The sequence below is a fragment of the Nerophis ophidion genome, linkage group LG13 (assembly GCF_033978795.1).
Source record: "Nerophis ophidion isolate RoL-2023_Sa linkage group LG13, RoL_Noph_v1.0, whole genome shotgun sequence".
NCBI lineage: Eukaryota > Metazoa > Chordata > Actinopteri > Syngnathiformes > Syngnathidae > Nerophis > Nerophis ophidion.
Window position 1 is genome coordinate 51,460,867 of NC_084623.1, and position 14,605 is coordinate 51,475,471.

The window sequence follows — 14,605 nt, forward strand, 5'->3', positions numbered from 1 at the left end:
TCGTATTTCACGCTTAATAATGCGCCACACATTTTCCATGTGAGACAGCTCTGGACTGCAGGCGGGCCAGGAAAGTACCCACACTCTTTTTTTTACGAAGCCACGATGTTATAACACATGCTGAATGTGGCTTGGCATTGTCTTGCTGAAATAAGCAGGGGCGTCCATGAAAAAGACGGCGCTTAGATGGCAGCATATGTTGTTCCAAAACCTGTATGTACCTTTCAGCATTAATGGTGCCTTCACAAATGTTTAAGTTACCCATGCCTTGGGCACTAATGCACCCCCATACCATCACAGATGCTGGTTTTTGAACTTTGCGTCGATAACAGTCTGGATGGTTCGCTTCCCCTTTGGTCCGGATGACACGATGTCGAATATTTCCGAAAACAATTTGAAATGTGGACTCGTCAGACCACAGAACACTTTTCCACTTTGCATGAGTCCATCTTAGATGATCTCGGGCCCAGAGAAGCCGGCGGCGTTTCTGGATGTTTTTGATAAATGGCTTTCGCTTTGCATAGTAGAGCTTTAACTTGCACTTACAGATGTAGCGACGAACTGTATTTAGCGACAGTGGTTTTCTGAAGTGTTCCTGAGCCCATGTGGTGATATCCTTTAGAGATTGTTGTTGGTTTTTGATACAGTGCCGTCTGAGGGATCGAAGGTCCCGGTCATTCAATGTTGGTTTCCGGCCATGCCGCTTACGTGGAGTTATTCCTCCAGATTCTCTGAACCTTTTGATGATATTATGGAGCGTAGATGTTGAAATCCCTAAATTTCTTGCAATTGCACTTTGAGAAAAGTTGTTCTTAAACTGTTTGACTATTTGCTCACGCAGTTGTGGACAAAGGGGTGTACCTCGCCCCGTCCTTTCTTGTAAAAGACTGAGCATTTTTTGGGAAGCTGTTTTTATACCCAATCATGGCACCCACCTGTTCCCAATTAGCCTGCACACCTGTGGGATGTTCCAAATAAGTGTTTGATGAGCATTCCTCAACTTTATCAGTATTTATTGCCACCTTTCCCAACTTCTTTGTCACGTGTTGCTGGCATCAAAGTCGAAAGTTAATGAATATTTGCAAAAAAAAAAAAATTTTTAGCAGTTTGAACATCAAATATGTTGTCTTTGTAGCATATTCAACTGAATATGGGTTGAAAAGGATTTGCAAATCATTGTATTCCGTTTATATTTACATCTAACACAATTTTCTAACTCATATGGAAACGGGGTTTGTACTATTTGTTTCAGCAGGAGCTGCAGGGGGAGTCGGCCCCGGGGGTGTGGGCCCCGGCGGTGTCGCCCCAGGCGGAGTCGCCGGTGGTCAGTACCCATCTGCTGCAAAAGCTGCCAAATATCTGCCGGGGGCCACGCCACATCCGGCTGCTGGCATACTCCCGGATGGTTCTGCCGCTGTGCTGCCAGGTGGTACTGGTGTTCCTGTCGCTGGAAAGCCACGTAAGACATCCCTAGAGAGTCGCCTCGGGCCAGTCCCAATACACCCCCTGGCACTATTTTTTAGCCCTATCCCTACATTTTGCGCTATCCCATAAGGTTAGAGGTGTCCCGTATACTCTTTGCAGGGTATGACTCTAGCCCAGGGGTTTCAAACGTAAGGAACAGGTTTTATCCGGCCCGCGGGATGATGAAAATTAGCTGAAATGTGACATTGATTCATACTTGCCAACCTTGAGACCTCCGATTTTGGGTTGGGGCGTGGTCGGGGGTGGGGAGGAGGCGTGGTCGGAGGCGTGGTCGGAGGCGTGGTTTGGGCGGGGGCGTGGTTAAGAGGGGACGAGTATAATTCACCAACTCGAGTATTTCATATATATATATATACATATATATATATATGTACGAAATACTTGACTTTCAATTAATTCTAGCTATATATATTTATTTTTTTATATATTGTGAATTATATTTATATAGCATTGTGAATTATATTTATATAGCACTTTTCTCTAGTGACTCAAAGCGCTTTACATAGTGAAACCCAATATCTAAGTTACATTTAAACCAGTGTGGGTGGCACTGGGAGCAGGTGGGTAAAATGTCTTGCCCAAGGACACAACGGCAGTGACTAGGATGGCGGAAGCGGGAATCGAACCTGCAACCCTAAAGTTGCTGGCACGGCCGCTCTACCAACTGAGCTATGCCGCCCCTATATATACATGAAAGAAATAGTTGACTTTCAGACAGCACCTATCAAATACACAGTAATAAAAACACAGTTGTTCTACTAACTGTACTGTGCTTGCTGGTTATTAAAAAAAAAAAACAACACTTACCTTTCACTATTTGAGTAACCTTTGTTCTGCCATTTGCATGCCATACTGGCGAGAGTCACTTGCCGTCAAGTGCACCACACCGCGTAAATCGTCAGCCAATCAAAAAGCAACCCCATAACGCTATAGCCAACATTCACCAGTAGATGGCAACAGACAACATAGAATCACTCTATTGTAATTTCCTCGTTCTTCTGCTTCGTCTCCTTGTGTGTGCAGTTTTTTATTAAAAATCCGTAGATGTCGTAACGTGATTGGGCAGGCAAGCTGTTTATATAACAGGAAAGCGGACGTGAAAACAGGCTGTCCCCGCTCATGTCCGCACGGTGCTGGAGGGGGCGTGAATACCGGGAGATTTCCGGGAGAAAACTTCTTCCGGGAGGTTTTCGAGAGAGGCGCTGAATTTCGGGAGGGCTGGCAAGTATGCATTGATTCGACCATTGAAATTGAGTCATTTCTCAGCCAACAATGTGGATCCAATGTTAGACCCCATTGTTGTCTCAATTTACAAATACAACTATTTTGCAAGGTTGTTTTAAAGTCAGTTTTAAAGTACATGTACGTATAATCAACATTGTATTAATGTCTTGTGTCTGCTGGGGTACCACCTTTGCTTTAAACTCAGATACATATTTAAATAACAAGCATTCAGACCTACACAAGGAGTTTATCAGAGTGACATATAATGCGGTTAACAGCTCCCCCTGAACACATATAAATATGTAAATGTGCATACAGCTGCTTGGCCTACTCAGTGTCCGCCCTGAGATCGGTAGGTTGTGAGTTCAAACCCCGGCCGAGTCATACCAAAGACTATGAAAATGGGACCCATTACCTCCCTGCTTGGCACTCAGCATCAAGGGATGGAATTGGGGGTTGAATAACCAAAAATTATTCCCGGGCGTGGCCTCCGCTGCTGCTCACTGCTCCCCTCACCCCCCAGGGGGTGATCAGAGGTGATGGGTCAAATGCAGAGAATAATTTCGCCACAACTAGTGTGTGTGTGACAATCATTGGTACTTTAACTTTAACTTTTAACAGTGGCTTGTTGCTAATTATTATTATTAAACCGCCCACGTAGCGTAAACTAATGCAAGTGAATCGACTAAATTTCGAACAAATTCCTACTATTTCATTTGTGTTTAATCTTTAATATTGTGTGATAGCTGGTACATATTTTTTTCGGTATTTAATAATTATTGTATGTGTCTTAAATAATGAAGCATTTAATAAAACGTCCATAAAGCGTTTTATTCTTTTGTAACCTAACTCTAGATCAGGGGTCACCAACCTTCTTGAAACCAAGATCTACTTCTTGGGTACTGATTAATGCAAAGGGCTACCAGTTTGATACACACTTAAAAAAATTGCCAGAAACGGCCAACATGCTCAATTTACCTTTAATAAATAAATCTATATATATATAAAAAAATGGGTATTTATGAATGTCATTCCGTCTTACAATTTTTTTCCTTTTACGGAAGGTTTTTTGTAGGGAATAAATGATGAAAAAAACACTTAATTGAACGGTTTAAAAGAGGAGAAAACACAATAAAAAATTAAAACAAAATTTTTAAACAGTTTATCATCAATTTCGACTATTTAAAATTCAAAATTCAAACAAAAATATTGAAGAAAAAAACTAGCAAATTCGAATCTTTTTGAAAAAATAAAAAAATAATTTATGAAACATTTAATAAATTTTCCTGATTAAGATTAATTTTAAAATTTTGTTGACATGTTTTAAATAAGTTAAAATCCAATCTGCACTTTGTTAGAATATATAACAAATTGGACCAAGCTATATTTCTAACAAAGACAAATCGATATTTCTTCTAGATTTTTCCAGAACAAAAAATTTAAAAGAAATTCAAAAGACTTTGAAATAAGATTTAAATTTGATTCTACAGATTTTCTAGATTTGCCAGAATAATTGTTGGGAATTTTAATCATAATAAGTTTGAAGAAATATTTCACAAATATTATTTGTCGAAAAAACAGCAGCTAAAATTAAGAATTAAATTAAAATGTATTTATTATAGGCACCAGCGCCCCCGCGACCCCAAAGGGAATAAGCGGTAGAAAATGGATGGATGGATGAATGTATTTATTATTCTTTACAATAAAAGAATAAATGTACTTGAACATTGATTAAAATTGACAGGAAAGAAGAGGAAATAATTGAAAAGGTAAAAATTTATATGTGTTTAAAAATCCCAAAATCATTTTAAAGGTTGTATTTTTTCTCTAAAATTGTCTTTCTGAAAGTTATAAGAAGCAAAGTAAAATAAGAAATTTATTTAAACAAATCAAGACCAAGTCTTTAAAATATTTTCTTGGATTTTCTAATTCTATTTGAGTTTTGTCTCCCTTAGAATTAAAAATGTCGCGCAAAGCGAGACCAGCTTGCTAGTAAAAAAATACAATTTAAAAAAAATAGAGGCTGCTATTTGAGCTATTTTTAGAACAGGCCAGCGGGCGACTCATCTGGTCCTTACGGGCTACCTGGTGCCCACGGGCACCGTGTTGGTGACCCCTGCTCTAGATTATGGCAAGCTATGTGTAATATGGAACATTTTTAAGTGTTCTTTGAGTGCAATAAGAAAAGTATGTTTACTGTATCATACCATTTTCTGTTAAAATTAATGACATTTTTTCTGGTCCCCCTTATTTTGTATGAATATACGTTTTGGTGCTGGTACCAAAATATTGGTACGGGGACAATAGGTGGGACGTATGTGGAAACGTAACTACGTTATTGCTTTCGTGCCCGAACATAAAATATGACGTAGCAAGCGGCGTCCCAATTCCTAGGGAAGATTCCAAAGCTCTACCTCTTGTTGCTTCGTTTTTGAGGGTCTAGAGCATGGGTGTCAAACTCTGGCCCGCGGGCCAAATCTGGCCCGCCATTTAATTTCATTTGGCCCTTGAGGCAATATCAAATTAACATTAGAGCTGGCCCGCCGGTGTTATACAGCGGTGCCGCAGTAACACCGCATTCAACGATTTCCCGGGAGACTCTCGAATTTCAGTGCCCCTCCCGAAAATCTCCCATTGCAACCATTCTCCCGAATTCCACCCGGACAACAATATTAGGGGTGTGCCTCAAAGGCACTGCCTTTAGCGTCCCCTACAACCTGTCGTCAAGTCTGTTTTTCCTCCTCACAAACAGTCACGTAATGTATGTGGCTTCTACACACATGTCAGTAAATGCAAGGCATACTTGGTCAACAGCCATACAGGTCACACTGAGGGTGGCCATATAAACAACTTTAACACTGTTACAAATGTGCGCCACACTGTGAACCCACACCAAACAAGAATGACCAACACATTTTGGGAGAACATCTGCGCCGTAACACAACATAAACACAACAGAACAAATACCCAGGATCCCTTGCAGCACTAACTCTTCCGGACCGCTACAATATACACCCACTACAACAAACCCCGCCCCCCTAACCCCCACCCACCTGAGCCCCGACATTAACTGAGCAGTAAAAAGGCCTGAATGGTTGATTTATTCATTATTTTATTTTCAAATGTATTAGCCTCTGGAAAAAGTGAATGTTAATATTTACCTCAGAAGGCTGCAAATACAAAAGAGGCATTCAATTTTTATTTAAATTTGATTTGATATGCCATTGATATTTTTCAATTATTATTATTATAATTTTAAACTCAATTTTGTATGTCACTATAAAGTTATATAAGCCTTGCTTGTTCAATATTCAATGAAAAACTTGTTTGGGTCCCTATTAAAAGGTTAATCTGTTCAAACTCGGCCCGCGGCTTTGTTCAGTTTTAAATGTTGGCCCACTCTGTGTTTGAGTTTGACACCCCTGGTCTAGAGGTTGTGAGTGAGGGTGAACATTGGGATTGGACCTTACTTTCTATTTTTGTTCATTATCACTAATGTTGCTATTGTTTTCACAGCAAAGGGATTTGATCCTTCTGGAACCAGTGGTCCAGGTACTGTTCAACTTTTTTTTACACAGAAGTTGACATATTAAACCAGACTTCAATAACAGTTTTACACACCTGAACATATATTCCACACTGGCTGCAGCTCATATTTTTCTTTTTTCTTTTCCTCGCCGTTTTTTTTTTCTTTTGCAAGTGCCAGCTTTCTGCTTCTCTATCTCGTCCAACCGAACTGTGCTCCGTTTGTTTTGGCAGGGCCCACAGCTATTGCCACAAATGTCAATGCACCAGAGCTCCCACAGCCCAGTAAGACCACCTGTTTGCATGCAGTCTCTTTTTTTTTTTTTTTCTTGTTTTTCTTTTTTAAAGCATTTGCATTTGGTTTTGCATTGTGCGAAAAGAACGCAGGTTCAATCCGCATGTTTTTGGGTTGACAAAAAAATCGGTGGGCCAAGGATCTGATGTGCACTTTTATTTATTTTAGTTTTGTAGGTTAAAGCAGTGGTCCCCAACCGATTGGTACCGGGCCGCAAAAGAATTGTTAATACATTTTTATTTAAAAAAAAATATACATATATATATATTTTTTTATTTTTTATTTTTTATTAAATCAACATAAAAAACAAAATATACACTTACAATTAGTGCACCAACCACAAAAACCTCCCTTTTTCATGACAAAAACTTCCCTTTTTCATGACAAAAGAGAAAAAAAAAAAAAAGGATTATTTAATTGTCTTTTTCGGTATCAAATAGTTCAAGTCGGTCAAAAAATGTTGATGGGATTACTTTTTTTTTTTTTTTTTTCAGGGCACTGATTTTTGATGCACTTTAAGTCTTTTCTAAAAAACAAGATTAATATTTATTGTTATTTGTAAATTGATGTATATATATATATATATATTTTTTTAATTTCTTTAAAACCTCTAAAGCAGGGGTGTCAAACTCGTTTTAGCTCAGGAGCGGCATGGAGGAAAATCCATTCCCAAGTGGGCCGGAATGGTAAAAAATCATGGCATGATAACTTCAAAATAAAGACAACTCCAGGTTGTTTACTTTGTTTTACTTTGGCCCAAAATAGAACAAGCACATTGTGAAAACGTACAAATCATAGCTTCGTTGGTAGAGCAGCCGTGCCAGCAACTTGAGGGTTGCAGGTTCGATTCCCGCTTCCGCCATCCTAGTCACTGCCGTTGTGTCCTTGGGCAAGACACTTTACCCACCTGCTCCCAGTGCCACCCACACTGGTTTAAATGTAACTTAGATATTGGGTTTCACTATGTAAAGCGCTTTGAGTCACTAGAGAAAAGCGCTATATAAATATAATTCACTTCACTTCATCACAAATAATCCAAATAAACACTTCAAGTTTGTTGGAAGTTCCGAGGAAATTGGTGCAGTTTCAAAAACACAATGAGTTTAGACGTGGTCTCAGTTTATCCACAAAGCCAGGATTAGACTTTAAGTCGCAGTCTTTCTGGGATTGAACAAAAAACACAACATGTAAACACTTAGAGGTATCAATTGTCTTTTTCGGTATCAAATAGTTCAAGTCAGTCAAAAAATGTTGATGGGATTACTTTTTTTTTTTTTTTTTTTCAGGGCACTGATTTTTGATGCACTTTAAGTCTTTTCTAAAAAACAAGATTAATATTTATTGTTATTTGTAAATTGATATATATATATATATATATTTTTTTTTTTTAAATTTCTTTAAAACCTCTAAAGCAGGGGTGTCAAACTCGTTTTAACTCAGGGGCGGCATGGAGAAAAATCCATTCCCAAGTGGGCCGGAATGGTAAAAAATCATGGCATGATAACTTAAAAATAAAGACAACTCCAGGTTGTTTACTTTGTTTTACTTTGGCCCAAAATAGAACAAGCACATTGTGAAAACGTACAAATCATAGCTTCGTTGGTAGAGCAGCCGTGCCAGCAACTTGAGGGTTGCAGGTTCGATTCCCGCTTCCGCCATCCTAGTCACTGCCGTTGTGTCCTTGGGCAAGACACTTTACCCACCTGCTCCCAGTGCCACCCACACTGGTTTAAATGTAACTTAGATATTGGGTGTCACTATGTAAAGCGCTTTGAGTCACTAGAGAAAAGCGCTCTATAAATATAATTCACTTCACTTCATCACAAATAATCCAAATAAACACTTCAAGTTTGTTGGAAGTTCCGAGGAAATTGGTGCAGTTTCAAAAACACAATGAGTTTAGACGTGGTCTCAGTTTATCTACAAAGCCAGGATTAGACTTTAAGTCGCAGTCTTTCTGGGATTGAACAAAAAACACAACATGTAAACACTTCGAGGTATCAAACACCTCCTTTGTCATGTCCACGTATCAATCCAGAGTTAACTCAACAAACCGTGAGAATCGGAGGTAAAACTATTCAAAAGGGTTAAGTTTTCTCACGATATTTTCATACCTTATTTGGCGCCTGTCATGGCGGTAATCCTCGAACCCGTTGGTAAAAACACCTTATTTCACCGGTTTGGTCCATGTTTGGTCTCTGATATTCCGAAGCGTTTTGTGTGTATAGAAAATAGTTTTATCCATCCATCTATTATTATTATTAATGTTATTATTATGGAAAAAGGACGACAACGAGGCATCTTGCAAGGGTAAAAGTTGATTTTCAAGACAAAAAATGGTTTTCAAGGTAAAAGTTGATTATCCGAGTACACAAGATACTACAGTTTATTCTTAAAACCCACACAAAGACCTTATTGGGGAGTAATGGTGCCAAATAACGATGTGTTTGAAGCCGAAGACAAAAAACGGCAGGTTTTAAGTTTCCACGCTTTACTTTGTACCTATTGCTGGTCCTAACAGAATTGCTATTGTGACATCCGGTGGACACATTCAGAATAGCAGTTTCCTTCATTAAAAAAATAATGCAACTCATTTTAATAGTGAAGTGAATTATATTTATATAGCGCTTTTCTCAAGTGACTCAAAGCGCTTTTACATAGTGAAACCCAATATCTAAGTTACATTTAAACCAGTGTGGGTGGCATTGGGAGCAGGTGGGTAAAGTGTCTTGCCCAAGGACCCAACGGCAGTGACTAGGATGGTGGAAGCGGGAATCGAACCTGCAACCCTCAAGTTGCTGGCACGACCGCTCTACCAACTGTATGTAATGCATACATGTTTTACTATTTTAATTATTAGCGGCTTAGACTGCCTATTTTCAGAGAGAAAAATCCCAAATTGTTGGGTTTCCCCACAAAAAAAAATGTTTTGATAAAAAGAACAAAAAAATCTGCAGAAATCCATGCTTATTTCTTGTGTGTCTAACCTGAATGGTTCCTCGTCCATCTCTTGGTCACATTCTGTTAATTCTTCATTCTGATCAGATAACGTGTTCAACAAAACCTTCTCTTCTTTCCTCCATGTCATGAGACACAGTCGCAGCGCCCTATGAAAGTGGACATAAGACACACTTATACAACATCCCGTGTGTGTGTGTGTGTGTGAGAGAGAGAGAGAGAGATAAATGATCCAAAACTACCTACTTTGCAAACTCATCAGGCGGGCCGGATAAAACCTGTTGGCGGGCCTGATCCGGCCCACGGGCCCTATGTTTGACACCCTTGCTCTAAAGCAGTGGTTCTCAAATGGGGGTACACGTACTCCTGGGGGTACTTGAAGGTATGCCAAGGGGTAAGTGAGATTTTTCAAAAATATTCTAAAAATAGCGACAATTCAAAAATCCTTTATAAATATATGTATTGAATAATACTTCAGCAAAATATGAATAACAATAATACTTCAACATAATTTGAATGTATGTGAAAATAAATGCAAGTTGATGAATCCAGATGGATCTCTATTACAATCCCCAAAGAGGGCACTTTAAGTCGATGATTACTTCTATGTGTAGAAATTAGGGCTGGGCAACGATTAAAAATTTTAATCAAAGATAATCGCACTATTCCTCCGATTAATCGCGATTAACTGCATTGTATACGCAAAGCCCAATAATGAATTCAAAAGTAGTGTGTAGTGCACCTTTATTGGAATATTCTCCCACATGAACAAAAGCGCCAAAACATTTGTTGTGCAAACACAATTTAAATCAGTCCTTGGTAAACAGTAGCAGTTAAATAGCATATTTGATGAAAATCAACTCAAAAAATGTAAATACAAACATTTAAGCTTATTGTTACTGCCAGGGTATTTAAGTTATCCTGTTTGTTATGGAAAATAAATATAATCTACATACAAATCTCTGAGCCACAATCATAACATCTGAACAGGCAATTTCTGAAGTAACAGCAGAAACATTTTTTTTATCAGGGATCTTATGTTTAAAAAAAACTATATTACAGGTAGTGGGCTGTTTTGGGGAATTTTTGATCAAATTATCCGTAGTAGCAATATTAATAATGTTGTGTTTATTCTGCGTAGTGCACTTAAAATAATTATGACCATATCTAGGAATTGATATGATGGGAATTTTCCGATTGTTTGCTTGGTGCTTTGATAAACTGAATGCATCATACACATGGTACTATATTGTGATGTTATGAGCCAGGGAAATAAAGAACTACCCTACCCAACATGCAACAGGAGTGACGAGCATGCGCGGTTGTGTCGCCATGACGGCATCTTGTATGTTGTGATATGCACGCTCTGAAAGTAAAAGTTAAGAACTCAGCCAACACTCCTCGTCTGCATTATTGATAAATAGACAGACAACACATATACTCCGCTGCTTCACAGGCCGCTGGATGTAGCTGGCAAAGTATTCCCATGCTAGCTAGCCGGTCTAGCAAGCACGCTTCATTCAGTCCAAAACGGCCCGATCTATCCACATTCAGAATTGTCTGGCGGTCGTAAGTGATCCCGGAGTGACCACGCTGTAAGCCAGCCATGAAATTTGCAGAATTGTCCGGTATTTTTGCCAAATGTTCCATCTTTACCGAGAGCCCCTCCACGCCGAAGCCCGTCCGGGCGTCGCCATCTTGTTAAGAAAAGGCGTTAAGAAAATAAAAGCATGTAAACAACATACGCAAATGCGCGTTAAAATAATTGTCGGTGTTAATAGATTGATGAATTAACTCGTAATTAACGCATTAATTTGCCCACCCCTAGTAGAAATATTTATTTATAATTGAATCACTTGTTTATTCTTCAACAAGTTTTTAGTTATTTTTATATGTTTTTTTTTTCCAAATAGTTCAAGAAAGACCACTACCAATGATTAATATTTCGCACTGTTATACGATTTAATAAATCAGAAACTGATGACATAGTGCTGTATTTTACTTCTTTATCTCTTTTTTTCAACCAAAAATGCTTTGCTCTGATTAGGGGGTACTTGAATTAAAAAAAAAATGTTCACAGGGGGTACATCACTGAAAAAAGGTTGAGAACCACTGCTTTAGTGCTTTAGTCCACATGCGTGGACAGCACCTTTTAGTTCTTATATCCAAAATTGTGTACACTACTGAATTGGGGTCTTACGGCCACTTATGTGGACACTTATACTGCCATTTGGTGGTGTCAGAAGAGTATAACATACAATGGAATTTGGGGGAAAAAAAAGTGTAAAAATAAAAATTAGCATGTCACTCCACTCTGGGGCTTCACGGTGGCAGAGGGGTTAGTGCGTCTGCCTCACAATACGAAGGTCCTGCAGTCCTGGGTTCAAATCCAGGCTCGGGATCTTTCTGTGTGGAGTTTGCATGTTCTCCCCGTGAATGCGTGGGTTCCCTCCGGGTACTCCGGCTTCCTCCCACGTCCAAAGACATGCACCTGGGGATAGGTTGATTGGCAACACTAAATTGGCCCTAGTGTGTGAATGTGAGTGTGAATGTTGTCTGTCTATCTGTGTTGGCCCTGCGATGAGGTGGCGACTTGTCCAGGGTGTACCCTGCCTTCCGCCCGATTGTAGCTGAGATAGGCGCCAGCGCCCCCCGCAACCCCAAAAGGGAATAAGCGGTAGAAAATGGATGGAAAAAAAGGATGGATGTCACTCCACATGACGTACACGTTTGTGTACTTATGTACATTATATAAGAAGCTGATTTTTTGTTTTTATTCTAATTAGGGTCCAATAAGCCTAAATAGCAAAGATAAATTAAAAAAGCATGTAAACAAATGTACAATTTTATAGACAAATTATACTATCATAGTACAAAATGTTTCCTTCTCCCTAAAGGGGGACGTAACAGAAAATAATTGAGGAGCCCTAATTTAAGGACACTAATTACATAAGTCTAGCTAGTGTGCTTAGCTGCTGTGTAGCTGCTATCTCCTAGTAACCTATATAGCCAACCTTGTATGCTTATGGGAGGACATATAGATGTTTACTGACTGTTCAAGTAAAAATTCTGCAGGACTGCTTGTATCAGAGCGCTTATATCTGCAATGTTTCATATTTTTTGCTGATATCGGACCAATTTCCGATACCATTATCGGCTCGGGACAGCCCTACAACGCATAACTGAACTTAATGGCTTGTTTTTTTCCCACAACCTTGAATGTTGTTACTAACCGTGCAACTAAATGTGTAATGTAATGCATCATTTTCTATTGCGGGCATGTTTAGGACTGTTTGAGTCTAACTGTGTGTCTGTTTTTAGCTGGTACTAAAGGTCAAGGCCCGCCTGGTAAGTGTGAACCCACTCTTATTGTCACCTGTTGCATGAAAATGGTAAACATCTAATTTTGTCGCATTAAAAAAGCTTTTGCATTTTGATTCATCACAGTATAGTATAAGTAAATAATTTTAAAAAATCCAAATAAATTGACACAAACACTATTTTATTGTCAAAATATCACAAAATAACTTTTTTAAAGGCCTACTGAAACCCATTACTACCGACCACGCAGTCTGATAGTTTATATATCAATGATGAAATTTTAACATTGCAACACATGAAAAGTTGAGGAAAATTGTGATATTAAGTTGGCTCTTACCGGAGACTTCGTATTATGCGACCTCCTGCAGCAGCTGTCAAAAAGGCAGCTGTGATATTGGCTCCTCTATTTTCCCTCAGAGACACTGGCGGTCACCGCAGCCCCCCAACTTCTGGGTATGACTTTGTAATTTCACTAAAACAGTATTAACACAATAAGCAGATAAGGGATTTTCCAGAATTATCCTAGTAAAGACATGCACCTGGGGATAGGTTGATTGGCAACACTAAATTGGCCCTAGTGTTTGAATGTGAGTGTGAATGTTGTCTGTCTATCTCTGTTGGCCCTGCGATGAGGTGGCGACTTGTCCAGGGTGTACCCCGCCTTCCGCCCGATTGTAGCTGAGATAGGCGCCAGCGCCCCCCGCGACCCCGAAAGGGAATAAGCGGTAGAAAATGGATGGATGGATCCTAGTAAATGTGTCTAATTACATCTGAATTGCTCCCACTGCCGTCGCCTTTTTTTTCTTTTTTTTTTTCTTGTGTTTCACTCTAACTTTCCTCATCCACGAATCTTTCATCCTCGCTCAAATTAATGGGGAAATCGTCTCTTTCTCGGTCCGAATCGCTCTTGCTGCTGGCTGACCGTGATTAGATGAAACAGGATGAAAGATTTGTGGATGAGGAAATTTAGAGTGAAGGCCTAAGAAAAAAAAAAGTTTCAAGAAAAAAAAGGCGAGGACAGTGAGAGCGATTCAGATGTTTTTAGACACATTTACTAGGATAATTCTGGGAAATCCCTTATCTTTCTATTGTGTTGCTAGTGTTTTAGAGAGTTAAAGAGTACCTTAAAGTCGGAGGGGTGTGGCCACGGGTGTTTTGACGCCAGAGTCTCTGAGAGAAGTCACGGCAGCTGATCTCCACTAAGAGGCGACTTATTTCCACAATTTTCTCACCGAAAACTGCCGGTTGACATGCAGTCGGGATCCATGTTCGCTTGACCGCTCTGATCCATAGTAAAGCTTCACCTCCGGGAATTTTAAACAAGGAAACACTGTGTGTTTGTGTGGCTAAAGGCTAAAAGCTTCCCACCTCCATCTTTCTACTTTGACTTCTCTATTATTAATTGAACAAATTGCAAAAGATTCAGAAACACAGAAGTCCAAAATACTGTGTAATTGTGCGATGAAAAGAGACGACTTTTAGCCCCTCCAACTAATAACGTCATAAACGCGTCATCATTCCGCGACGTTTTCAACAGGAAACTGCAGGAAATTTAAAATTGTAATTTAGTAAACTAAACCGGCTGTTAATATTTCATCATTGATATATAAACTATCAGACTGCGTGGTGGGTAGTAGTGGGTTTCTGTAGGCCTTTAAGAATACAGTACAGAATTTTTTTTTTTTTGTCATGTGCTTGCACCTTTAAGAGATGTAATTCATCTTTGCAGCCACAAGATGGCAACATAAACCAAGAAAGTAACTGTTGGATGTCTTTGACTTTCTTGCTTTCTGCAGC

At 39.2% G+C, this 14,605-nt stretch overlaps 1 protein-coding gene across 1 annotated transcript in view; it reads left to right on the top strand.

Moving 5' to 3' along the window:
* Positions 1 to 14,605, top strand: part of elna (elastin a) — a 62,640-nt gene that overhangs the window by 27,494 nt on the left and 20,541 nt on the right. The window contains exons 24-27 of the mRNA XM_061918132.1: positions 1,256 to 1,459; positions 6,226 to 6,261; positions 6,469 to 6,519; positions 12,809 to 12,835. Coding sequence (XP_061774116.1) covers positions 1,256 to 1,459; positions 6,226 to 6,261; positions 6,469 to 6,519; positions 12,809 to 12,835 — 318 coding nt within the window. The remainder of the gene's footprint in view (positions 1 to 1,255; positions 1,460 to 6,225; positions 6,262 to 6,468; positions 6,520 to 12,808; positions 12,836 to 14,605) is intronic.